We start from the raw sequence: 26,785 nt of genomic DNA on the forward strand, positions 1-26,785 counted from the left end.
TCTGTTTTTAATGTGAATTGTTAGACAGTGTCAATTTGGTTTATTTTGCAGGCTAGCTAGTAAGTGTGCTGAGACATTTGTGTGTTTGTGTTGTGCATTGCCATCCATGTGCACCTTACTGAAAAGGCTATTTATAAATTGGGTTAGTTGCCATCTTTTTCTATAGCTTGTTTGCTGGATTTGGCATGGGGACACATTGGATGCCTTCAGCTACCACTGTGCTTATACTGGGAGTCCAATGTATGCCTGTGCCTTTAGGGAGAAGTGGGCTCCCTCCAGGCAAACCTGGAGTTGGGTTTACAGTACACATAGGCGCCTTGACATGGGCACTGCGGCTTCCACATTTTCAAATGTGTGCAACTAATCAGTTTTTAATTTCAATTGTTAGACAGTGCCAGTTTGGGCTAGGCTAGCTGGAAAGCGTGCTGGGAAATGTTAGTCTGTTTATAAGTACAGTGGGGACCAGCAGGTGGGTAGGGTGTCCAGTGTTGGTTCACCCTTACTTTTTTTTTTCTAAAAGGTGAACTCATCCTTTAAGGAAAGACTGCCACTTTGCACATTCAGCCTCCTGGGAACAGGAGGCTGGGGGCATGAGGCTTGGAGCAGGCTGGGGACGCACTTGGAACAGGGGGCCGGGGGCGCACTTGGAACAGGGGGCCGGGGGCGCCCTTGGAACAGGGGGCCGGGGGCGCCCTTGGAACAGGGGGCCGGGGGCGCACTTGGAACAGGGGGCCGGGGGCACACTTGGAACAGGGGGCCGGGGGCACACTTGGAACAGGGGGCCGGGGGCACACTTGGAACAGGGGGCCGGGGGCACACTTGGAACAGGGGGCCGGGGGCACACTTGGAACAGGGGGCCGGGGGCACACTTGGAACAGGGGGCCGGGGGCACACTTGGAACAGGGGGCCGGGGGCACACTTGGAACAGGGGGCCGGGGGCACACTTGGAACAGGGGGCCGGGGGCACACTTGGAACAGGGGGCCGGGGGCACACTTGGAACAGGGGGCCGGGGGCACACTTGGAACAGGGGGCCGGGGGCACACTTGGAACAGGGGGCCGGGGGCACACTTGGAACAGGGGGCCGGGGGCACACTTGGAACAGGGGGCCGGGGGCACACTTGGAACAGGGGGCCGGGGGCACACTTGGAACAGGGGGCCGGGGGCACACTTGGAACAGGGGGCCGGGGGCACACTTGGAACAGGGGGCCGGGGGCACACTTGGAACAGGGGGCCGGGGACACACTTGGAACAGGGGGCCGGGGACACACTTGGAACAGGGGGCCGGGGACACACTTGGAACAGGGGGCCGGGGACACACTTGGAACAGGGGGCCGGGGACACACTTGGAACAGGGGGCCGGGGACACACCGGGAACAGGGGGCCGGGGACACACCGGGAACAGGGGGCCGGGGACACACCGGGAACAGGGGGCCGGGGACACACCGGGAACAGGGGGCCGGGGACACACCGGGAACAGGGGGCTGGGAGCAGGCTCAGACACAGTGAAGACACAAAGAAATAAAAGGATATCACTGGAGGCATAGGAAAACACTAGATAAAATTGCTAGAGAACTCAGGGCATCTGGCTGCTAGTGTGTAGATGTTTTGCTCAAACTCTGAGCAAAGTGCGTGCTAGCTCTTTCACAAAACACCTCCTCTGGGATTGGATGGAAGCTGGTGGCTGCACACAGAGGGGAAGACCCAGCGCTAGAGCATAGAATAGGCAAGTGTGACACTTTGACACTCCTGCTGCTATGACCCCCCCCCCCCCCTCCCCTGCATGGGGGGCCAAAATTACAGAGACAACTGTATGACTCCCCTTGTCTGTTGGAATATTTTTTTTCTTATAAGAAGTTGCCTATAAATGGGCACTTCTATTATTACAAATATTAACTATTAATAACAATGATTAACAATTAAGAGAGTAGAAAACTAGAACATCAGTGACACATACACTAAAATCATCACAGCAGTGACAGCATTTTATCATCTACTGCCATGGTTGTCTAATTACCTGTGTAAGTCAATTTCTCCTTCATATGTTACGGGGTGAAACACTGCAAAAAAGAAGAAAAAATATTGCTTTAAAATGCAATTATCATGTTGTCCAACTTTATATTTTATTTGACTTTTTTTATTTTCACCAGTTGAAATGTAAAGTTGTGATTTTGAAGTGAAAAATGGTAAATAGCACACAGGATGCTAAAAAAGCACAAAACACAGACCAATGAAGAAATGATGACATCTGGAAAAACATCAACTATGCCAAATTTGCAGGAAGCAAATTCTCCAGTGTCCTTCCGAAATAAAGGATTATGCCTGGTTTAGAATGGTTTAGAGAGAAAGACATTTTACTGACATAATTTTCATGGGAAAAAAGGTGGCTCACTAAACGAACAAAAATGGAGGAAAAGAGTTCAAACTTTTCGGACCTCACTGGCTGCATGCTTGTTCCCAGCCACCAGCTCAATGGAACAAGTATCAGGATAACAACCAAGTAGCCTGATTATTTAATAAAATAAAAGCAATGGCAGCTGTGACATTTCTATCATCACAGGTTTGATTTAGGCTGGGTTCACATTGCAGCGATGCGGGAACGCCGCAAATCCGCGGCGGGTTCCCGCATCGCATGCCTCCCGGCAGCAGTTCACACTGCCCTATGCGAACTGCTGGGAGTGTCAGTGAAACGTTAATGACACCCCCAGATCAGTTCGCATATCACAGTGCGATCTGCAAACTCGGACAGGAATCGGATCGCATGGTGTGAACACCCATGCGATCCGATTCTGCTGCGGACCAAAAATAGGGTCCTGTGCGAGTTTGGGGCGGGTGCGATGCGAATTCAGCCATACTATCTGTATGGCTGAACTCGCATCGCACAAAGATCGGATGTGATTTGCACTGCAGTGCGGTGCGAATCACATCCGCTTCTCGCAGCCGCAGCAGTGTGAACCCAGCCTTAAGCCTATATTTTAGTGAACATTTTCCCTAGGTACTTTTTAATTGTCAGGCCTTTTTTCTAGGGTTATTGGTACTTTAAAAATGATAAATAAGAGACCATGATTATACCAAAGAGGTCAAAACCTTATAAGTCATTTAACATTGGATTATGATAGCTTTAGGTCAGTTTTATTGAGATGTTAAATGTTTCCACACTGACCTTTTATATTATTTTCCATCATTTGATCACTTCTTTTTAATAAGGATGTTTCTGTAATACAGCCTTTGCAGAGCATAAGAATGCCCAACAGTGTCGGCTCCAATTGTCTCTTTAGAACTGCAGCTTCATACTGAACCGCACTAAAAGCAGACCATAAATTTTTTTTTTTTTTTTTTCGTTCAGCCAGACGGTTGAATGAAAAAAAAAAAAAAAAAATGACTTGATTCCCCCAGCCACTCATTCGATGGAGGAATTGTATTCTGACAGCAGGGAGACTTCCCTACCATCAGAATACACCAATCAGCGATGCCGACTATAATCAGCAGTGCTGATCAAGCGGGGAGAAAAATAAATAAAAAATAAATAAAATCGGTAGGTCGATTTCTGCATAACCAATCTTCCCATACATGGATTGAAATCTGGCTAGTCCCTCCTAAACCAGCCAAATTTTGATCCATGTATGGCCGGCTTAAGCTGAATTGGAGCTAAAGAAGGGAGGGGGTTGAGAAAGTGTCCCCTTTCTGATATATTCAGCTTTGAATAGCAGATCGCAATTACAACTTGACAAAATGACATGGCCCCACTGCACCACCTGCTGGCTGCAATTAAATATGAAATATTGAATATACAGTACATGTTTCAAATACAGCTGCCCCAAAAAGACACAAATAAATGTAAATGTTTTAATGCTTAACTGAGTATAGTGAGAAAATTAATACAAAATCAGATGAAACATTAACGGCTACAATAAGGACCAGCTTATGCCATAATAGGACATACTGGGAACAATACAAAAATGCCAAACCTACCACTCTAACTTTTATATTATTAAGAAAAAAAGCTGTAAGAAGGCACAAATAACCAACTTTAGAACTTTCTTGTGCTGGAAGGTTTTGGTAGTTCAGACAATAAAGGTATGACAGCATCTATAGACCAGCAGTACTGATCTCTTTTTCAATATGTTTTTTTTTTTACTAGGTTAACAACATTACAAAAATAAATGTCAGGTCGAACATACATTACATGACTGTTTAGAAATAATAAGGGACACAAAACTAGCATATATAATGTATACCAAGAAAGTGTCATCTTAGCATCTGATCTGATTATGTATGAAGAAAACGCTTTGCCACAATATATGCTGCCTTGTATTTTTTTATTTTTACAGATATACCTTGTATTTAACCCAGGCACATAAAGCTACATTTACACGGGTGACCTGGGTCCATAGATTGCTGCGTTCATAGGCAATTAAATGCTGCCTCTGGACACGGCAACCCTCTGTGCTTTGGTCGCATACAAACTGGGTGATTAGTTGCAGGAAGAACTGTACAAAAATGCCAAAGCTAGACGCGCGCTGTATTCAGGGTCACTTGAAGGCTCTATTCACTTCTTCAGTTGAGTGGTACATGTGAACAATGGCTGCGCTGGCCATTGATTTATACAGCGTTCAGATATGACAGCTCCTGCAGTTTGCGCACAGTGTGGGCAGGCAGCATTTAGAACCACTGGAGAAAATTTACTTATTGTGCAGCCGTGTGCATGCAACCTATTAGGACAGAAAAGTGAAGAAAACTAAATAAGAAAAGGAGGAGGAGGAAAAGAGAAGCGAGTAGAAAGAAGTGCAACAAGAGGATAGAAGGGTAAAGGTCAGCTGGAAGGTGAAAAATGGCAGGCGAGCGAGCTGGCAGCAGTTTTTTTTTTTATTATTTATTATTGGAAAAGATCAATCAGGTGCTTCCGCTGCCCACCTAGAACACAAAGATAACAAAGGCTGCTGTGCTTGAAATGTAAATCTACAAAACTAAACACATAAACATAAGAAGGTGGCAGAGTTCTAGGGAGTGCTGTATTCTGCAAATATGGCACTTTTATTGTCTAAAAGGGTTTGTAGGTCACCTATAACCAAGTATTGACTTGTATTCATAAAAACAAGTTCTTCCTACCATTACTGGCAGCAACAGCTTCATTTCCTCTCTGCTTACAGCCAAATATCAAATCGATCCATTCATGGAGATGATCTGAGACATACTGGCTTTCCAGAGCTTCTGTATTTTTCTGCAGAAAATCTTCCGGATCTAATTAGAAAATGAGGACACGTATAAGCCTCATGGATAATACAAACTGTTACATAGTTTATACAGCTGCCACATACAGTATCTCACACAAGTGAGTACACCCCTTACGTTTCTGTAAATATTTTATTATATCTTTTCATGTGACAACACTGAAGAAATTACATTTTGCTACAATGTAAAGTAGTGAGTGTATAGCTTGTATAACAGTGTAAATTTGCTGTCCCCTCAAAATAACTCAACACTCAGCCATTAATGTCTAAACCACTGCCGACAAAAAAGTGAGTACACCACTAAGTGAAAATTTCCAAATTGGGCCCAATTGTCAATTTTGCCTCCCCGGTGTCATGTGACTTCTTAGTGTTAGAAGGTCTCAGGTGTGAATGGGGAGCAGGTGTTAAATTTGGTGTTATCGCTCTCACTCTCTCATACTGGTCACTGGAAGTTCAACACGGCACCTCATGGCAGAGAACTCTCTGAGGATCTGAGAAAAATAATTGTTGCTCTACATAAAGATGGCCTAGGCTATAGGAAGGTTGCCAAGACCCTGGAAATGAGCTACAGCATTGTGGCCAAGACCATACAGTGGGTTAACAAGAGAGGTTTCACTCAGAAAAGGCCTGAGACCATGGTCAACCAAAGAAGCAGCGCATGATTCTCTCCCATTCTCTCTCTCTCTCGCAGACAGGGCCACAGGGCAGTATTCAAATACACCTCCAAGATGACCACTGCCTTGCTAAAGAAGCTGAAGGTAAAGGTGATGGACTGGCCAAGCATGTCTCCAGACTTAAACCCTATTGAGCATTTGTGCGGCATTCTCAAATGAAAGTTGGAGGAGCTCAAGGTCTCTAACATCCACCAGCTTTGTGATGTCATCATGGAGGAGTGGAAGAGGACTTCAGTGGCAACCTGTGAAGCTCTGGTGAACTCCTTGTCCAAGAGGGTAAAGGCACTGCTGGAAAATAATTGTGTCCACACACAATATTGACACTTTGGGCCCAATGTGGACATTTTCACTTAGGGGTGTACTCACTTTTGTAAACAGAGGTTTAGACATTAACGGCTGTGTGTTGAGTTATTTTGAGGGAACAACAAATGTACACTCACTACTTTACATTGTAGCAAAGTGTAATTTCTTCAGTGTTGTCACATAAAAAGATATAATAAAATATTTACAAAAATGTGAGGGATGTACTCACTTTTGTGAGATACTGTACGTGCCAGAACACAGATTAGGACTATGTTACCTGAGGCCCATGGTGGAAGCTCTACGTCATCCACCAGCTTTCCTCCTTGTCTCTTGCCCAGCTCCAGGTTCAAACTGTTCAACAGGAAACGCCCATCATTTCCAAAAAACTCTGGAACTAACTAATAATATCAACTGAGTTATGAAAAGCAAAAAAAAAAGCAAACCAGTGCAGTACAAAGTAATATAAATGGGAATTACCTCTTTGAAGTCTGTCACACCATCTAAACAATTTCTCCACGTCTCTGCAATACTAGCAATGAGAGGTAGAACATGTTACATCCTTTATGTCGTCACTACGGAGCACATTAAGCGGATAAAATAAACTCTTTTATGCACTATATTACCACAAATATTGGGACGCTTGCCTTCACATGCGCATGACATTTAACGGCATCACAGTCTTAGTCCATATTGAGTTGGCCCACCCTTTGCTGCTAGAACAGCTTCAACTCTTCTGGGAAGGCTGTCCAAAGTTTAGGAGTGCGTCTATGGGAATGTTTGACCATTCTTCCAGAAGAGCATTTGTGAGGTCAGGCACTGATGTTAAATCCAGTTGGCCTGGCTCGCAGTGTCCGCTCCAAATCATCCCAAAGTTGTTCTATCGAGTTGAGGTCAGGTGCAGGCCAGTCCATTTCCTCCACCCCAAACTCACTCAATCATGTCTTTATGGACCTTGCTTTGTGCACTTTTGTGCAGTCATATTGGAACAGGAAGGGGTCATCCCCAAACTGTTCCCACAATGTTAAGAGCATGACATTTTCCAAAATGTCTTGGTATGCTGATGCCTTAAGACAGGGATCCTCAAACTATGGCCCTCCAGCTGTTGCGGATCTACAGATCCCATAAAGTATTGTAAAACTCTGACATTCACAGACATGATGGGATTCGTAGTTCCTGAACAACTGGAGGGCCATAGTTTGAAGACCACTGCCTTCCCTGGAACTAAGGGGCCAAGCCAACTCAAGATTGAACCCTAAGGACTAAGACTGGGATGCCATTAAAGGTTATGTGCGTGTAAAGGCAGGCGTCCCGGCACTTTTGGTAATATAGTGTATGTAGCATTATTTTCAGCCGCATACTCACCTGTTGAACATCCTGTCCGCGTGGTCGTACTTTCCATTCTGGATGCAAAGCATGTACTCTGGGGCTGGAAAAATGAGGAGGGTACTTTAGATATTTACCAAAAACGTAGAACTTAAAGTGTAATTCAAGGATTGACTTAACTATGCCTAAAACTGCTCCCTTCCACTTTATAAATCCTATTCTAACTACTCTGTAAAAAGAAGATACTTAAACTTACTTATTCTGAGAGCGATCTGCTCCGGTCACGTAATCTCCACAGCAGCTGGCTTTTGGGGACAAGAGAGATCGGCGACACTGGCTACAATGCCTGTGCAGTGATGTCACCCATAGGCTTACTATGGGGCATCTGTTTTCAGCTATCCCTCATCTCTCCTAAAGCCGCTGCTGGGAGCTGATCATGTTGCTGGCCCAGAGCGCCCTCAGAATAACTATAAACAGCTTCCTTTTACAGGGTATTTAGAATAGGTGTTGGAAAGGGGGTGGGAGCAGGTTTTACCTCATGCACTAAACTGGCACCAGAGTTTTAAGGCAGGCACCCAAAGGTACCTCCACATATTCGATCATCTTCTAGACTTACCTGTGAACCTAAAATACATAGAAAACTAGAATACAAAGATATCAACTTGGCCAAGGAGTTTGTGTTTGGCTCTGCCCACTTCGCTGTCTACAGTTCAGCAGTGTGATGAACCAACTTTCTGGACAATAGACCTGTCTAAGGCAGCACAGCAAAAGTAATGCATGACTAGTCCATGTCGGTATTTGCATATTAGTGTTACTGCCTACAAGTTGTAGAAGATAATGTAAGATATGGGCAGGCACATCTGAGAGCCTATAGGAACATTCTGGTGTTAGTTTACAGGGCTTGAGGTGAGCACATTAATTACGAAGAGTTGCACTATTATATTTGCTTATTGTTAGGAGGCAAGATTCTACACTCAACTAAAAAAAAGTGTGCTAGTCATTCGGTTCACACAAACTAGTAACATGGCATAAACTCAGTTAAACACATAAAAAAATCTGTGAAAAACATGTCATACCACTATAGAGAAACCACTGGGCATGCCATACCACTATAGTGAAATATATCAAAAAAAGGGGCAAGGGTAGGAAACCAACTAAATGAAGGTAAACATAGGGGTACCACTGGGCACATTCAAATCGAGTGGGACTCAGTGGCCAAAGAGAAGCATATGAAAAAATTTGCACTATACCGAAGAGAAAATAAGTGCTGAGTGCCACGTGGAAAGAGCCCAGGGAAACTAATACCACTGATAATGGTTATATTTAAATAATTTATTAATAGTATGAATTTGTAAGTTACATAAGTATGTGTAGAGCTATTCTATAATACCAAATCGTTAATATGCGTGAAAACATACGTATATCAAAAATACAAAATTTGGATTTAACTCATAGATGATATATAAATCCAAAAACAGCGATCAAAAACATTATTCAGTGAAAAAATATTATTTAGAAAGAGTAGTCCACTTTTTTAAAGTGCACGTGCCACTACAGTCCCAAAGAAAGAAAATTCCAGTGCCCAATTTAAGTAAACTCTTCAGAAGTGTACTCTTCGGAAGTGCGACACCACCACCACCGTGAGAATGGAGGAGGCTTACCAGAGGACTTGGACTTAGCTGGGCGTATGCATCCCCAAGTCGAACAGGCTTATCTGCAAGACCCGGCTCGATGGATATAGGTAGTCCTCCATCTCAACTCAAATCACAGATCGTCAAAACATCAATTAACAAATAGTAGATAGTTTTCCAGAAGCATCAAATGGACCGCTATATGTAGAACCATGTAAATAAAAGTCTAACATAGCATGATACCGTCATACAAAAAAGCCTGTTCGACTTGGGGAGCATACAGTGTATTACTGAGCACTGAAAACAGCTGCAGTTGTAGGGGAATATTAAACATTTAGTACAATTATTACTGAATATTTTTAGCTACCCTGACTTAATTTGTGTACATTTATGATAACCTAGATTTGGGCTTTAAATCAACAGCTTTTATAACCTGGTGATATGCCTTATTTAGGTACTTCCTGTCATGGGGTGACAACACTCTGTCCCTGCTTTTCAACTGTTCACCTATAATGTCTCCCTGTCACATGCACTTCCAGTGAAGACTATATGCGGATGTACTGATGCTGATTGCACAGGCAGGTTCTGTCAATATCACTATTAGAAAGTGGCTGTGGTCAGCAGCACTGAATTACAAAAAATTAAAAAATAAAACTGATGTTAAACACATTTTAGAAAAAACAGTGGAGGAGACCACAGAAACAGTGAAAATGTTTGTTGTTTAGCTAGTTTAGATAGCAGAGTTCCTCTTTAGACCCCTTTCACACTGGGGTGCTTTTCAGGTACCTGTAAAGCATCTAAAAAAAGTGCCTCTCACGCCACCCCACTGTGAAAGCCCAAATGTTTTCACACTGTGGCGGTGCACTTGCGGGACAGAAAAAAAAAGGCCTGTAAGCAGCAGCTTTGGGTTGGTGCGGGAGCGGTTTATATACCATTCCTCCCCATTGAAATGAATAGGCATCGCTGGCGAAGCAACTGCAAATCGCCTCGGCAGCGCTGCAAAACGGGCCCTATTAACACTTTCTTCGGCCACTAGCAGGGGTTAAAAGCACCCCGCTAGCAGCCAAAAAGTGCCGCTATAACATCGGTAAAGCGCCGCTAAAACTAGCAGCACTTTAACCATGAATGGACCCGCCATCCCGGTGTGAAAGGGGTCTTATTGTGGCAAGTGCAGCGCAAAGAACTTGAGGAAACAGGGGAGCCTTCGGAGGGAAACAAATGAGCTACACAGAAACTAAAATAAGCAAATACCTGTAAGGTTACTGTTGAGCATATTGACAATTGTGGCCCAAGTTTTAAATGACTTACCATTACATATCTAGCACAAGGTCTAAAATTTTTTACATTTTAATTGGATGTAGCCTTACCAACTCGCACTAGGTAGAACAGAACATATCCTGGCGAGGAATAGTGGCTTCCATATATAAACTTGGGATCGGGCATTTCATGATATCGCTTCTGTTAAACATAAAAATAAAAAAAAAAAGATTATTCTAAAAATGTAAATTATCTTACAGATTATATGAAGTACTGAATAAAAAAAAGGTTTCTCAAAATATCAAGAAAAGTCAAGCCTGGCTCCGCCCACTTCTACCTCTTGAGTATCTCTATTAGTTTTTAAAAAAAAGACACCGTTACCAAGTAACATTTTTCGGGCCAAACATATAAAATGTTTAATGGACTCTTGAGACAGTGAATGTGATATTCATTGTTTCATAGTAATGAATCATTCATCGGACATTAAAACTTCTTCACCAGAAGATTCACCTGGTCAAACCTACATTTACTGCTTTTAAATATGCCCCTTACAGCTATGGCAATCTTTAGGCCCCTTTCACACTTGTATGACCTGAAAGTAGCACAACAAAGTCGGACCAAAGTGCAGACACTAGTTTGAAGTCGCTGTGACTGGAAATTGCATGGATATGAACGGTGCTAATTAGAATTCATGGGGTACAACTTGTCATGTGACTTTGCAGTCCCAAGTCGCACAAGTGTGAAAGGGCCCTTAGGCCTTTAATCAGCAACAGCCCTGCAGTTGTATTCAGACATTTAGGAGTGTCTCCTGTGGCAGGTCCCTGCAGGAAAGTGCCTGCATATTTATCAGTGATGGCATTGCATTCCAATGCTCATAAGAGAAGGTTCAAACTGTTTCCTGCTGTCCCTCACAGAGCCATGGAGGCTTTAAAGGCAGCAGCTAGACACCATTGTGGAGGGAGGGAACAGTGTGGGCGTATGTAAGAGTGAGAGGTTAAAGGAGAATTTCACCTTTCTGAACATGTTAGACCCGTGTAACATATTTAGCAATCTCCCTCTGCAAACCCCCTTCTCCCTGTGACAGCGGATGTTGGATTCTCCCCCCGCACCCGCTGTCATATTTTGAACAGGGCGTAGCTGTGTCAGGTTCTCCATGCACAGACTTTTTATTCATTCACAGGAATCTGGGAATTAGGAAAGAAAAAGGCCTTGTAGATTGAAAGGACCACGAGTGTGCCGATCACGCTTGTAATACATTCATACTCCCTCCAGTTTGCAGCCCGCAAAGAGGTTCAGGCTAAAAGCTGGAGAGGGTGTTCAGGAGCCTGAAATTGCACTCACGATCTGCTATTCACACGTGCAATACTTTGCATGTTTAAAAAAAAAATAACAAAATGCAATTTTTTTTCAAAAGCAAAAGAGTGCACTTATTTTCTTGTTGTTGTAAAAGGTGTATAGCCTTTAATGACTACTACAGGGCTGGTACTGACAAAAAGTATAAGGCTGCATTCACACCTGAGCGTAGAGTTTTCAAGCGTTTCAAGCGACTCTCCCTTCTTATTGGCTGAGATCACAGCCAGTGAGCCAATGAGAAAAGAGAGGGTGGCGCCAAGCCCACAGTTTTGTGTGTGCATGGACACGCAGAGCAGCGACTCAGCAGCGAGCTTGATTGGGTGCCCCCATTGCAAGCTGCTTGCTCTGGGGCACTTGGCAGGAGGGAGGGGCCAGGAGCACTGGTGGGGGACCCGAGAAGAGGAGGACCGTGGCTGCAAAACCACTACACAGAGCAAGTAAGTAGTACATGTTTTTTGTTCAAAATTTTTAAAAAAGCAGGATATTTTTTATTAAAGGAGGTATATTAACAAACAACATTTTTTTTTTTTATTACATACCAACAGTCTTTCAAGTCTGCCTTTATTTAAAGCTCCAACTGGTTTACTCAGATCCCGGAAGGTTTGAGGATCGGATAAATCTTCAAAAAAAACAAAATAAAACAAATAAAGCTTGTGATATCGTATTGTAATTGTACTGTCTGCCCGCATGTTGTACAGTGCTGCACAAACTGTTCAAATGACGCATGCTGATAAAAAACTATGACACAGGTTTGAAAAAGGAAAAGCACTGGCTCTTACCTAGCTCAGAACTTGTATAGTCTGCAATGATCCAAGGAAACACAGGATACTGGGAGAGATCATTGCAGCTTCGGTCGGCCAGGTAATTGAGATGTAACAGATACTGGTAATTGGAGATATGTCCCATCTGCCACTGGAGCATGTAGCTGTCTGCAGTATGCTCAGTCATGTGATTTTCTGCAGGAAACATGAGACACGGCCATTATCTTGAATGTCATTTACCCTAAGCACCATTTTCTTAACTCAAGGCAATGAAAACAAAAGGTCATTCATACATACGTTTCCGGTGCTTTATTTAAACACTGGACAATTCTATGTTGCAACCTTTAAATTAGGAGTAGAACACGTGCCTTGAAAAAGTATTCATACCCCGTAAAATTTTCCACATTGTGTCACGTTACAACCAAAAACGTAAATGTATTTTATTAGGGTTTTATGTGATGGACCAACACAAAGTAGTACATAATTGTGAAGTGGAAGGAAAATGATAAATGTTTTTACATTTTTATTTTATAAATAAATACCTGAAAAGTATGGCGTGCATTTATATTCAGCACCCCTAAACTAAAATCTAGTGGAACCAATTGCCTTCAGAGGTTACCTAATTATCAAATAGAGTCCACCTGAGTGTAATTTAATCTCAGTATAAAAACAGCTGTTCTGTGAAGCCCTCAGAGGTTTGTTAGAGGACCTTAGTGAACAAACAGCATCATGAAGGCCAAGAAACAAACACCAGACAGGTCATGGATAAAGTTTAAAGCAGGGTTAAGTTATAAAAAAATATCCCAAGCTTTGAACATTTCACAGAGCACGGTTCAATCCATCAGCTGAAAATGGAAAGAGTATGGCACAACTGCAAACCTACCAAGACATGGCCGTCCACCTAAACTGACAGTCCGGGCAAAGGACAGTATTAATCAGAGAAGCAACCAAGAGGCCCATGGTAACTCTGGAGGAGCTACAGAGATCCACAGCTCAGGTGGGAGAATCTGTCCACAGGACAACTATTAGTCATGCACTCCATAAATCTGGCCTTTATAGAAGAGTGACAAGAAGAAAGCCATTGTTGAAAGAAAGCCACGAGAAGTCCCGTTTGCAGTTTGCGAGAAGCCATGTGGGGGACACAGCAAACATGTGGAAGAAGGTGCTCTGGTCAGATGAGACCAAAATGTAACTTTTTTTGCAGTGAAAGGTGGTTCTACAAAGTATTGACTCAGGGGGGCTGAATATAAATTCACAGTTTTCACATATTTATTTGTAAACAAAATTCGAAAAACATTTATTTTCCTTCCACTTAACCATTATGTGCCACTTTGTGTTGGTCTATTACCTAAAATCCCAATAAAATACATTTACGTTTTTGGTTGTAACCTGACAAAATGTGGAACATTTTAAGAGGTATGAATACCATTTCAAGGCACTGTATTTCCAGCTTACTCTCAGATGCGGCAGCCAGACTCAGTCGTATCGAACTAAATTCTGAGGTCTGTTCTATAAAATTGGGCACCAGTAACAACGAGGCTTTGAATTGATAGATGCCACTCCTGCCACCACAATAATATATGCAGCTCCCCCAACAGCTATCATTAATATCGTTCTCATTCGTGACCGCCCCCAAGCAGCTTTAAGGCTCAGTTCACATTAATGCCATGCGGAAAATGCACAGGGAATCATTGCATTTACCTCAACGCAATTGCACAGTGTTCGTGTGATCTGCTGCAGATGTAATTAAAAGTTAACACCACCCTAAAAGCAGGTCGCAGAATGCAGTTAGCAATTTTATGTTCACTCCAATTTTGTTGAATACAATGATAATAAAACCGGCTGGATACCCAGGTCAAATTTTGACAGTTACAATGGGGTTGATTAAGGCTCCGTTCACATCTATGCGAATTAGATGCGGCTTACATCGCATCCAATTCGCAGGACATTTTAAAATACATTCATTTGAACGCATCTGGTTCATATATGTGCGTTGCATTCGCACTGCACATTGCACAAAAAGTGTGCGAGTTTTCTGGGCATTGCGGTGCGAATTACAAGCCCATTATCTTCTATGGGAACGCATCTGATTCGCAGATGCATTCCGTTCTGAACACAAATTCTCTCCTTCTCCTCACTACACCTCCCCCGCTCCCTGCTCACTGATCCACAGCTAAAACACAGAGGAACCTCTGAACAACTGATTTTTATCTTTGCATTGAAACCGGAGCTTCAATTCACAATGCACATGCGTGAACCCGGGCTCACTAATACTGGAATGCGCAAAATCAGGTGCAGCTGTGCATGGTAGGTAATCAGCTTCTAACGTCAGCTTGTTCAATTAAGCAGACAAAAATCCTGGAAGCCGATTGGTTTTTATGCACAGCTGCACCAGAGGTTGTACTCTCCAGTTATTGCACATCAACCCCAATGTGTCAGTTAACCCAATGACTAATTTGCCCACCTATAAAATGTTTACCTTTTTTAATGATTCATAAGGCTTTTATTTGGTATACTATTTTTAATTAATACCAAGTTCCATTATTTTTTTTTTAATTATAAGCTGACAAATGGACAAAATGGGAAACAATACAAGTTTATATTTTAACAGGTTATAATCCTGATAATAATAATAATAAAAAAACTTTTTTTTTTTTTTTTAGCTTTACAGACTAATCATCTCCAGGAGCTGCAGCCAGTGTGAGGCTTCCTCTAATCCATAGGTCTGTTGTTATCAGTGAAAGGAATGGTTCCCCCCTTGTTGGTCAGTGAAAGGAATGGTTCCCCCCTTGTTGGTCAGTGAAAGGAATAGTTCCCCTCTTGTTGGTGTCAGTAAAAGGAATGGTTCCCCTCTTGTTGGTGTCAGTAAAAGGAATGGTTCCCCTCTTGTTGGTGTCAGTAAAAGGAATGGTTCCCCTCTTGTTGGTGTCAGTAAAAGGAATGGTTCCCCTCTTGTTGGTGTCAGTAAAAGGAATGGTTCCCCTCTTGTTGGTGTCAGTAAAAGGAATGGTTCCCCTCTTGTTGGTGTCAGTAAAAGGAATGGTTCCCCTCTTGTTGGTGTCAGTAAAAGGAATGGTTCCCCTCTTGTTGGTGTCAGTAAAAGGAATGGTTCCCCTCTTGTTGGTGTCAGTAAAAGGAATGGTTCCCCTCTTGTTGGTGTCAGTAAAAGGAATGGTTCCCCTCTTGTTGGTGTCAGTAAAAGGAATGGTTCCCCTCTTGTTGGTGTCAGTAAAAGGAATGGTTCCCCTCTTGTTGGTGTCAGTGAAAGGAATGGTTCCCCTCTTGTTGGTGTCAGTGAAAGGAATGGTTCCCCTCTTGTTGGTGTCAGTGAAAGGAATGGTTCCCCCTCTTGTTGGTGTCAGTGAAAGGAATGGTTCCCCTCTTGTTGGTGTCAGTGAAAGGAATGGTTCCCCTCTTGTTGGTGTCAGTGAAAGGAATGGTTCCCCTCTTGTTGGTGTCAGTGAAAGGAATGGTTCCCCTCTTGTTGGTGTCAGTGAAAGGAATGGTTCCCCTCTTGTTGGTGTCAGTGAAAGGAATGGTTCCCCCTGCTGGTGTCAGTGAAAGGAATGGTGCCCCCTGCTGGTGTCAGTGAAAGGAATGGTGCCCCCTGCTGGTGTCAGTGAAAGGAATGGTGCCCCCTGCTGGTGTCAGTGAAAGGAATGGTGCCCCCTGTTGGTGTCAGTGAAAGGAATGGTGCCCCCTGTTGGTGTCAGTGAAAGGAATGGTGCCCCCTGTTGGTGTCAGTGAAAGGAATGGTGCCCCCTGTTGGTGTCAGTGAAAGGAATGGTGCCTACTTGTTGGTATCAATGGGAGGAATCGTGTACTGAGGGCCAGTTAAAGGCAAGCAAAGCGCCCCGTTTGCCCCACAGGCTGATTTTGGAGACCACTGCACTAATCTGTAAATGCTGTGGGCCCATGTTAGAACATTACTGAAAACTTTTACACAATATAAGAAAGAAATTAATTTGCATTCATTTCAATGACCCATACAATGATTGCTGACATAGTGATAAACTGTTATACCTATATAAGCTGCAATATAGTAGTACAGTCCATCACGATCTTTTGGATTGTAAAATTTGAGGTATATGTCAGAACACAAGTCGTTTTCAGTGCAAAATACTTCCAATCCCTACAGAAAAAAAAAAAATTGTAGTTAACTGCAGCAATGAAAATTTAACATCATAATAAAATCAGTTTTCTTTAAAAATGATAGGAAATTGTTGCATAAGTATATCTGTGGATATAATTAATGCATAGAATGCATTAAAGTGGAAGTAAACCCATCGATTTAAACAGTTTAAAAAAAAAAAAAAAAAAAAAAAAAAAAGGCATACCGGGAATGCTAACTGCATATTGGCTGTGCTCTCAGCCAAACTATCAAACCATCCAATGGCTGGTGTCATAATGAATCACATGTGCAGCACCATATCAGATGAAGATTAAACAGAGGCAAAGATGGCAGCTTCCTTGGCTGAAAACGATAGGGGAGTTTACTTCCACTTTAAGGGTTTACAACCCCTTTGAGGGAACAGGTTCAAATATTTTTTTTTTTTAGTGCAACAAAAGCTTTAACTTTTAGAATTACTCGTCAATTACCTCCACCTCCAATGCTCACTTTGGCAGTCCTTTTAAGGGATTGGGGAAGGGTCCGGTGGGTGGAGGTCAAGAGGGCAACATGCAAAAATAGCTGGGCTGCGGGCGGGCATTTGAGCAGGGTAATGGCCGCGGAAACAGACCGGTGTCTGCGAAGGCTGCGCATTACGGCATGGCACTGCCTGAGGTGCCTGAGGTGAGCTAATCTTTTTTCAGCCATTATAGGCACTTTTTTTTATTTATTTTTTAATAAACAAAATATAGATATCCCTATTTTTGCCTGATAATTTTTGGCAGCCGATACATCAGTGCATCCCTAGCTAAGACATTGGATTATGGGCAAGGTCAGCTGTTGAAACCCTTTGTTTTTGTTTTTAAACATGATTTCAATGCAAAACACCATGCACTGACCATCTGTGCCAAGTTATCTGTGCTGGAAATCAATATATCAGGCACAGTTTACAGGTTTTTTATACATGCAACATACAGTATTCTCTCAGTATCTCACCTCACATTTTTGTAAATATTTTATCATATGAACACTGACGAAATGACACTTTGCTACAATGTAAAGTAGTGAGTGTACAGCTTGTATAACAAATAGTAAAAATAGCAAAAATAGCAAAATAACTGAACATGCAGCCATTAAGCCCAGCTAGCCATTTCCCTCCCGGTGTCATATTTCTCATTCTTGTTACAAGGTCTCATGTGTGAATGGGGAGGTGTGTTAAATTTGGCTTTATCGCTCTCACTCTCTCATACTGGTCACTAGAAGTTTAACATTGCCCCTTATGGAAAATAACTCTCTGAGGATCTAAAAAAAAGAAAAGAATTGTTGCTCTACATAAAGATGGCCAAGACCCTGAAACTGAGCTGCAGCATGGTGGCCAAGACCCTACAGTGGTTTAACAGGACAGGTTCCACTCAGAACAGGCCTCGCCATGGTCGACCAAAGTTGAGTGCATATGCTCAGCGTCATATCCAGAGTTCTGCCAGCATTTTGCAGAGGTTGGGGGGTCAGCCTGTCAGTGCTCAGACCATATGCCACACACTGCATCAAATTGGTTTGCATGACTGTTGTCCCAGAAAAAAGCCTCTGCTAAAGACGATGCACAAGAAAGCCTGCAAACAATTTGCTGAAGACAAGCAAACTAAGGATATGGATTAATGGAACCATGTCCTGTGGTCTGATGAGACCAAGATAACCTTATTTGGTTCAGATGGTGTCAAGCATGTGTGGTGGCAACAAAATGAGGAGTACAAAGACAAGTGTGTCTTTCCTACAGTCAAGCATGGTGGTGGGAGTGTCATGGTCTGGGGCTGCATAAGTGCTGCTGGCACTGGGGAGCTACAGTTAATTGAGGGAACCATGAATGGCAAAATGTACTGTGACATACTGAAGCAGAGCATGATCCCCTCCCTTTGGAGACTGGGCTGCAGGGCAGTATTCCAACATGATAATGACCCCAAACACACCTCCAAGATGACCACTGACTTTCTAAAAAAGCTGAGGGTAAAAGGTGATGGACTGGCCAAGCATGTCTCCAGACATAAACCCTATGGAGCATCTGTGGGGCATCCTCAAACGAAAGGTGGATGAGAGCAAAATCTCCAACAGCCACCAGCTCTGTGATGTTGTCATGGAGGAGTGGAAGAGGACTCCAGTGGCAGCCTGTGAAGCTCTGGTGAACTCCATTCCCAAGAGGGTTAAGGCAGTGCTGGAAAAGAACGGTGGCCACACAAAATATTGACACTTTGGGCCCAATTTGGACATTACTCACTTTTGTTACCAGCAGTTTAGACATTAATGGCTGTGTGTTGTTATTTTGAAGGGACAGCAAATTGACACTGTTATACAAGCTGTACACTCACTACTTTACATTGTAGCAAAGTGTCATTTCTTCAGTGTTGTCACATGATAAGATATAATAAATTATTTACAAAAATGTGAGGGGTGTACTCACTTTTGTGAGATACTGCATCTACAAAACAAGTACTGTAGACTGTGATCAATGTTTTTTGTTTCAAACTAGCAGACCGTAGTGATCTCAACCAAAATCATCCATTCAGGTCTATGACAATGTGTCTGTGCAGTCCAACACTCTACATATTATATACAGAAGAGCACTCCACTTTATGATGACATGTTGTCTACTACTGTACATTTTTCCATAAGAAAAAGGACACTGATAACATAATGAGGCAAATGAAAATCTGTTGTCCTAACCCCTTTAAATTCTGCCATATTCAGCTCTGGCCTATGAATCTACAGATCTTAGTCTATTCTCATTATTCAGTACACATTATTCAAGTCGCATGACCTCTTCCATTCCCACGAGCTACCTGTTCATGCCACATATAGAATGAGATTGTCATTCATTGTGCTAGAGCCATTGTTTTCATGTGGAAAGTAGCCCACTACTGTACTCTTGTACAATAATGGAATGGCTATGGTACCCTATGGTACCCCTTCACTACATTTAAAACCAAGCGGCATATGTAGAGCCATACATAATTATATCTATAGGAGGTATAGCACTGTCATCAAAGCAAAAGAAAAGATTATATTTATCTAAATATATCCCCAACAAACTTACCATGGGCATTAGCATATGTCTTCTTTTGTATATTCTCCGTATATCAGCCAAACTAATGCACATAACAGGTTTCTAGAAAAAAAACAAAAAAACAGGCAAACATTTTATTAAAAAAATGTAACTGCATTTTGGTACTTTGAATCTGTCACAATTTCACTAATACGGCTACAATCACATTAGGTACTTTGAGATAAATAATTTGCAGGATAAAACAAACAGTCTTTGCTACAATAATCCTGTTTCCCTAAAGGATAAGTTCACCTTCATAAAAGAAAATAATAAAATGCACATCTTATTGTAGGTAAAAAAAAAAAAAAAAGTGCATTCATTATCTTTATTTTTTTACTAGAAGTCTGCAAAGGATTACACCCACAATTAGTAGATCATGGATGCAATGTAGTTCTCTTATTCACAGAACTGAATAAATGATGCAGATGGTTGGGCAGAGCCAAAAAAAGCCCCCACTCCTTTTTTTAAACTTTGTGACAGCAAGTTCAGGAAGAAGATTGGGGATTGGCTGCAGCAGTAAGAACATGTTACATGTTCCTATCTATGAAAAAATATGGGGGAGAATAGGGGAAGTGGAACTTTGTATGAAGCACACATTCGTAGGGAAAACAACTATCAATATATGCATTTTTGTGAATCTGTTTATTGTCGTACAATTAGACTATGCATAACAAAGTAAAAAGCAATAACCGATAGTAGTAATAAATAACCCATTAAAATTCATATACATACACACACATAAATGTAAATGTTAACTTTGTTATACATAGTCTAATTGTACTACAATACACGTATTCACAAATGTACATATATTGATCGTTTTTTTCCCTGCGACTGTGCTTCATACAATCAATATATGTACATTTGTGAATACGTGTATTGTAGTACAATTAGACTATGTATAACAAAGTTAACATTTACATGTATGTGTGTATATATATATATATATATATATATATATATGAATTTTAATGGGTTATTACTACTATCAATTACTGCTTTTTACTTTTTTATACATAGTCTAATTGAACGATATATATTAATATTTGTTTCCCTGCGACTGTATGCTTCATACAAAGTCCCACTTGCCCTATTCCCCCCCTCATATTTTTCCAAAGATAGGGATGGAGGTACATCACTCCTATTGGTCATGACCTCATATAAAGTACCAAACAATTGTTCTCTTTTTCAATCTAATATTAGGGATGGAAGCATGCGGTCATGTTATAATTCATAATTTAGTACCAGCACATACATCATGTCTATAAATGGCCCTATTGTAATTATTATACTACATATAATTTGTATCTCCTTTTCTCCTTTTTACTAATTGTTCTAATTGAAATACAATTGTGGTCGAAACAAAAAGGAAGATCTAAAAATCACCTGAGACTACAGTGTCATATTTGTATTTATTCCCACTAATTTTTAGAAGTGATTTGATGCTGACAATTTACATGTTAAAATCTACAGTGAAGAAAGATAAATGACAATATTGACTTACTGGATAGCCATTTAATGGCTGAAAGTATAGGTATTTGTCGGTTATACACACATGTCCCGGATTGGTGACCAACGGCATTACCATTTCCGCTAGGCATTCCATGTGAGAGGTTTCAGATACACTTTGAAAGCTGTAAGGGAATTTTAGGATATCTGAATATTACAATTGCAAAGCTCCTTAGAAAAGATTTAATAACTTAATATATTTACCAACCTATTTTTATCAAACGACGATCTTGCTAAACGCGATTGTAAAATGGCAGTTATCTAGTGAATAAAAAGAGAAGCTTTTATATTTTGCACCAAAAAAAACAAAACCCCAATCAGTGCGGTTTGTAAAACATATTTGGGTATTACCATGGCTGTCTGGTCACCGAGTTTCTCTAGGCGAGAAGCTCTTTGTAGCTGTAAGAATAAAAAAAAAATAAAAAATAAATCAATTGTTTACGTACTTAATTGTCAACCCCTAACCCCACAAAAAAAAAAAAAAAAAAAGACAATGCTAACATACAAATGTTTTACTCATGCTGTAACATGGCACTTTCCTTTAGCATGCCCTGGGCTATCTATTTTTTGGAAGACCTGGTATGTAGCCCAATAGACAATTAAATAAGCACACAGTAAGCAGGCAGGCAACTTCGTTGTCGGTTGCTTGGCAGTGGCTAAGCATCGTCTCCATGGAACAAGAATTTCTGTTACTAAGAGGACCTACAGTCAAAAAATTTCACAAAAAATTTAAATTGCCTAAGAAAACTGTATACAGTGGGACATGATAACATTCCATATCTGAGAGTACACTACACAGGAACTGACTCAGACAATGGGTTTTACGATTCCACCTTTAGGCGATTGGATACTGGCAAAGGTTTTACTGGGAACTGGTCCCCCCAGTATAACCATTTAACCCCACCCTTTCCGTGAAGCCTGTACCGAAATATGGAATTTATAGGTACGTCGAAATTCCTCTGATCTTTATTATACAGTACAAGACACAAGAATTGATTCTTAGGCAATGGGATATCCTCAAGCAATAATTCAAGGGCTTGAACAAAAAACAAAAGGAAAGGGTGGGATTTTTGAGATGCAAAAGCTCCAACTACTGAGGACTATAATTCTCTTTTTTTTTTCCGTTCTCCAACAGTCGTATGATAATGACATAATGTAGTGATATGTATGGGGGTCTGGTCTCCTAGTAGTTTAACATATGGAATGAGATCAATGCATGCTACAGAGGAGTAGTAAACACATTTAATTGCTTGATTTTAATATTTTCTAGGCAATAAAATGTAATACTTTAACTATTTTGGTTGTCACTTTATTCCTGAAAGTCTTGGCACAACCAAAATAAACCCTCCCTTTCCTCTTTCTTTGTGTTCATATTTAGAATTAGGGATGCGTTTCAAACCAAACTACATCTTTATGAGATAATTCAAGGGTGGGCATTAACAGGCCCACGGGAAAAAACAGAAAGGTCAACGGACCCAAGGAGACAACTGACAGCTGAAGCACCTTGTAGCCAAGATATGGATCAGAAAAAGCTCAAACAGCCACTCATCAAAAAATAGGATTTTTTATAACAGCTTACCTGTAAAATCCTTTTCTTGGAGTACAACATGGGCCACAGCGCCTTAAGTAATTACTTAATGCGTTATTAGCCACCTTCAGGTGATGGACACTGGTATACCCAATCCAGGAAGTTCACTCCCCTATATAACCCCTCCTCCTTCCAGAAGCACATCAGTTTTTGTAGCAAAGCAATATACTTAAATCCCAAAAGAGGGGAGGGACCTCTGTGTCCCATGATGTACAGTACTTTTTACAGGTAAGCTGTTATAAAAATCCTATTTCTTTATCGTACATCATGGGACACAGAGCCTTACGTAATTACTTAATGGGATGTCCCATAGCAATGCTACTTGAGGGGAGGGAGACGCAACCCCAAGGGTACCCCCAGACTTGAGGACCTATACTGCTGCCTGCAGCACACTGCACCCGAAGGCGATATCCTCATACCTCCTTACACCCACATGATAACATTTTGTGAATGTATGCACTGAAGACCAAGTTGCAGCCTTACAGATCTGAGCCATGGAGGCCTGTTGATGCACTGCCCAAGAAGCAATAACCACCCTGGTAGCATGTGCCTTAACTTGAAAAGGGGGATCTTACCCCTTGAATTATAAGTTTGAATTATAACTTGCTGAATCCACTTAGCGACAGTGGATTTAGACGCTGCCTGTCCTTTCTTAGGAGCCTCTGGCAGAATAAACAAGACATCAGTCTTATGAATCTGAGCAGTTGCTTTTAAATCGATTTTCACTGCTCTCACCACATCAAGACAAATGTAGTGACTTTTCTTCCCTGAAAATGGTTTTGGAAAAAACAATAGCAGGACAATATCTTGGTTCAGGTGAAAACCTGAAACCACTTTTGGCAAAAAGTCTGGACAAGGGCGTAAAAACCACTTAAATCAAATATGACTCTTTACAAGAAAGAGTAGCCAATTCTGAAAACCCTCCTTGCTGAGGATATAGTAACCAAAAATGCCAACTTCCTTGTCAGAAGGACTAAGGGAATATGTTGCATTGGTTCAAATGGCTGTTTTTGTAACACAGATAAAACTAAGTTCAAGGGAAGCCACATCACCACTTGCATAAAACCCCGGACTAAAGAATGTTTAGCAAGTGGTCATTGAAATAAGACCGATAAAGATGAGACTTGGCCTTTAATAGTGCCCAAGGCCAATTTCATTTCTACCCCTAATTGTAGAAAGGCAAGAATTCTGCCTATGATATATCTCTGAGGCTGCCAAGCCTCGGATTCACACCAGGAAACATAAGCCCTCCAGACTTTATAATAGATAGTATTATATAGTATCCTTTCGGCCCCATATCCAATCACTTTCCAAAGCTTGTCGCCTCAACCTCCGCAACATCTCCAAGCTACATCCCTTTCTAACCAAGGAAACCACAACGCTCCTGATTCACTCCCACCTCAACTACTGCAACTCCCTCCTCATTGGCTTACCTTTAAATAGACTATCCCCCCTTCAGTCCATCATGAATGCTGCTGCCAGACTCATCCACCTTACAAACCGCTGCTACCCCTCTCTGCCAATCCCTCCATTGGCTGCCACTTGCCCAACGGTTTAAATTCAAAATACTAACATTCGGTTACAAAGCCATCCCCAACTCCCCCCCTAGCTACATCACTAGCCTAGTCTCAAAATACCAACCTAATCGCCCTCTTCATTCCTCCCAAGACCTCCTGCTCTCTAGCTCCCTCATCACCTCCTCCCATATCTGCCTCCAGGACTTCTCCCGAGCCTTGCCCATCCTCTGGAATTTGCTACCCTAATCAGTCAGACTGTCTCCAAATTAATCCACTTTTAGGCAATCCCTGAAAACTTTCCTCTTCAGGAGAAGCCTATCCTGCCTCCATCTAACAACTGCACCATTTTCTCCATTAGCTCATCCCCCACAGCCATTACCCTTTTGTATAACCTGACACTCCCTCCTAGATTGTAAGCTCTAACATATATATATATATATATATATATATATATATATATATATATATATATATATATATATATATATATAAATCCTGTATAATAATAATATAGTTCTGGAAGCTGGCTTCCTTGCATTAATAAGGGTAGAGATAACTGACCCAGAAAGCCCATGTTTCTTTGGAATGTGGGTTTCAATAGCAAAGTTGTTAAATTTAGAGACAGTAAGGTAGGATAAAAAATATCGGTCCCTGTGAGAGCAGATCTGGCCGTAGGGGTAGGGACCATGGGCCCTCCACTGCCATCTTTACGATTTCTGCATACCATGACCTTCTGGGCCATGCTGGTGTCACCAGAATTACCAGCTTTCTTTCCAACTTGATCCTGCAAAGAAGTCGAGGCAGCAACTGAATAGGAGGGAATGCATAGATCAATGAGGACTGATCCCATGGGGTCACCAATGCATCTGTTCCGCATGCGAGTGGATCCCTTGTTCTGGCCACAAGTTGACTAACTTAATGTTGAATCTGGATGCTAGAAGATCTACTTCCGGAGTCCCCCATCTTTGGCAAACAGCCCGAAAAATGTCAGAGTGAAGAGACCATTCCCCTGGGAATAACTGCTGGTGACTCAAGTAGTCCCCCTGCCAATTCTCTACTCCCGGAATGAAGCCTGCCGATAGGCAAGGAACATTCCTTTCTACCCAAGTTAGAATATGGTTCACCTCTCTCTGTGCTGAGAGACTTTTGGTTCCCCCTTGGTGATTGATATAGGCCACAGCTGTGGCAGTGTCGGATTGGCTCTGGACAGGACAATTCCATAACCTGAAAGTCCAGGCATTTAGAGCCAGACGCACTGCCTCAATCTCTAGGAAATTGATGGGCAAGGTTCTTTTGGCTCTTGACCACTGTCCCTGGACAGTTGTCTTTTCTAGTACTGCTCCCCAGCCTGAAAAACTGGCATCTGTTACCACTTTCCAGATAATTGGTCTGAAGGATTTTCCTTTCATCAGCTATTGAGTTAGTAACCACCAACTTAGGCTTTGGGACACCCTTGGGGACAGCTGCATTGGCAAGTCTAAAGCTTGAATCGTTTTGTTCCAAGCAGACAGGATACTGTTTTGCAACAGTCTTGAATGGAACTGGGCATAGGGAACCACTTTGAATGAAGCCACCATGGTTCCTTGCAACCTCATGCAAAGGCGAATGGATGGATCACCTTTTGACCTGACCATCCGCACTAGCTCTCTTATGGAGTTGATCTTTGCCTGAGGCAAGAACACCTTTTCCATGTCTATGATCAGACCCAAGTACTCCAGCCTCTTTAGCGGTATTAAAGAAGATTTCTCTAGGTTGAGAAACCAACCCAAACTTTCCAGGTAACTGGTTGCAATACGTATGCTTTGCTTCAAACAAGCCACCGACTGGCCTATTAGCAATAGTTCATCTAGGTATGACACGACTGTTATGCCCTGTGCCCTTAACCTGGCTAGAAGTGGGGCCAGCACTTTTGTGAACACTCGAGGTGCTATAGCTAGCCCAAAGGGCAGGGCTATGAACTGGAAATGCTGCTGTTCTAACTCGAACCGCAAAAACTTTTGGGGAGCGGGAAATATAAAAACATGCAAATATGCATCCCTGATGTCGATAGATGCCAGATGTTTTCCTCCTAGAAGGATAGAAACTACTGACCTGATCGTCTCCATGCGAAAGGAGTGGATCATCAGGAAAGGATTTAGATTTTTTTAGATCTAGAATGGGTCTGACATCTCCATTTCGTTACCATAAAAAAAGATTTTAATAAAACACCAAACCTTGCTCTTTTATGGGGATCTGTATGATCACTCCTTGAGTTAATAATCAGTCTAGTTCCTGAAACGGAGATCATATTTTCTATGGATCTTTGGGAATGCTTGTCCTCAGGAAGCGAGACGGTAGAAAGTCCCAAAATTCCAGCTTGTACCCCAGTGTTACCGTGGAGCTGACTCATCTGTCCTGAATTTCTTCCAGACTTCTGAAAACTGCAAGAGTCTTCCCCC

General features: G+C 42.0%; 1 protein-coding gene across 1 annotated transcript in view; it reads right to left on the reverse strand.

The window, feature by feature from the left end:
• The window catches only part of NSMAF (neutral sphingomyelinase activation associated factor), a 143,705-nt gene that overhangs the window by 52,300 nt on the left and 64,620 nt on the right, over positions 1 to 26,785 (reverse strand). Inside the window, exons 8-20 of the mRNA XM_077492737.1 lie at positions 21,594 to 21,641; positions 21,451 to 21,503; positions 21,238 to 21,367; positions 19,725 to 19,796; positions 16,555 to 16,663; positions 12,550 to 12,726; positions 12,310 to 12,389; positions 10,528 to 10,618; positions 7,569 to 7,632; positions 6,684 to 6,735; positions 6,484 to 6,604; positions 5,108 to 5,239; positions 2,016 to 2,058 (exon numbers count right to left, since the gene is read on the reverse strand). Coding sequence (XP_077348863.1) covers positions 2,016 to 2,058; positions 5,108 to 5,239; positions 6,484 to 6,604; positions 6,684 to 6,735; positions 7,569 to 7,632; positions 10,528 to 10,618; positions 12,310 to 12,389; positions 12,550 to 12,726; positions 16,555 to 16,663; positions 19,725 to 19,796; positions 21,238 to 21,367; positions 21,451 to 21,503; positions 21,594 to 21,641 — 1,172 coding nt within the window. The remainder of the gene's footprint in view (positions 1 to 2,015; positions 2,059 to 5,107; positions 5,240 to 6,483; positions 6,605 to 6,683; positions 6,736 to 7,568; positions 7,633 to 10,527; positions 10,619 to 12,309; positions 12,390 to 12,549; positions 12,727 to 16,554; positions 16,664 to 19,724; positions 19,797 to 21,237; positions 21,368 to 21,450; positions 21,504 to 21,593; positions 21,642 to 26,785) is intronic.

This window comes from Lithobates pipiens, unplaced genomic scaffold, assembly GCF_037356315.1.
Source record: "Lithobates pipiens isolate NorthernLeopardFrog02 unplaced genomic scaffold, aLitPip1_a1.2 Scaffold_19, whole genome shotgun sequence".
Classification (NCBI taxonomy): Eukaryota; Metazoa; Chordata; class Amphibia; order Anura; family Ranidae; genus Lithobates; species Lithobates pipiens.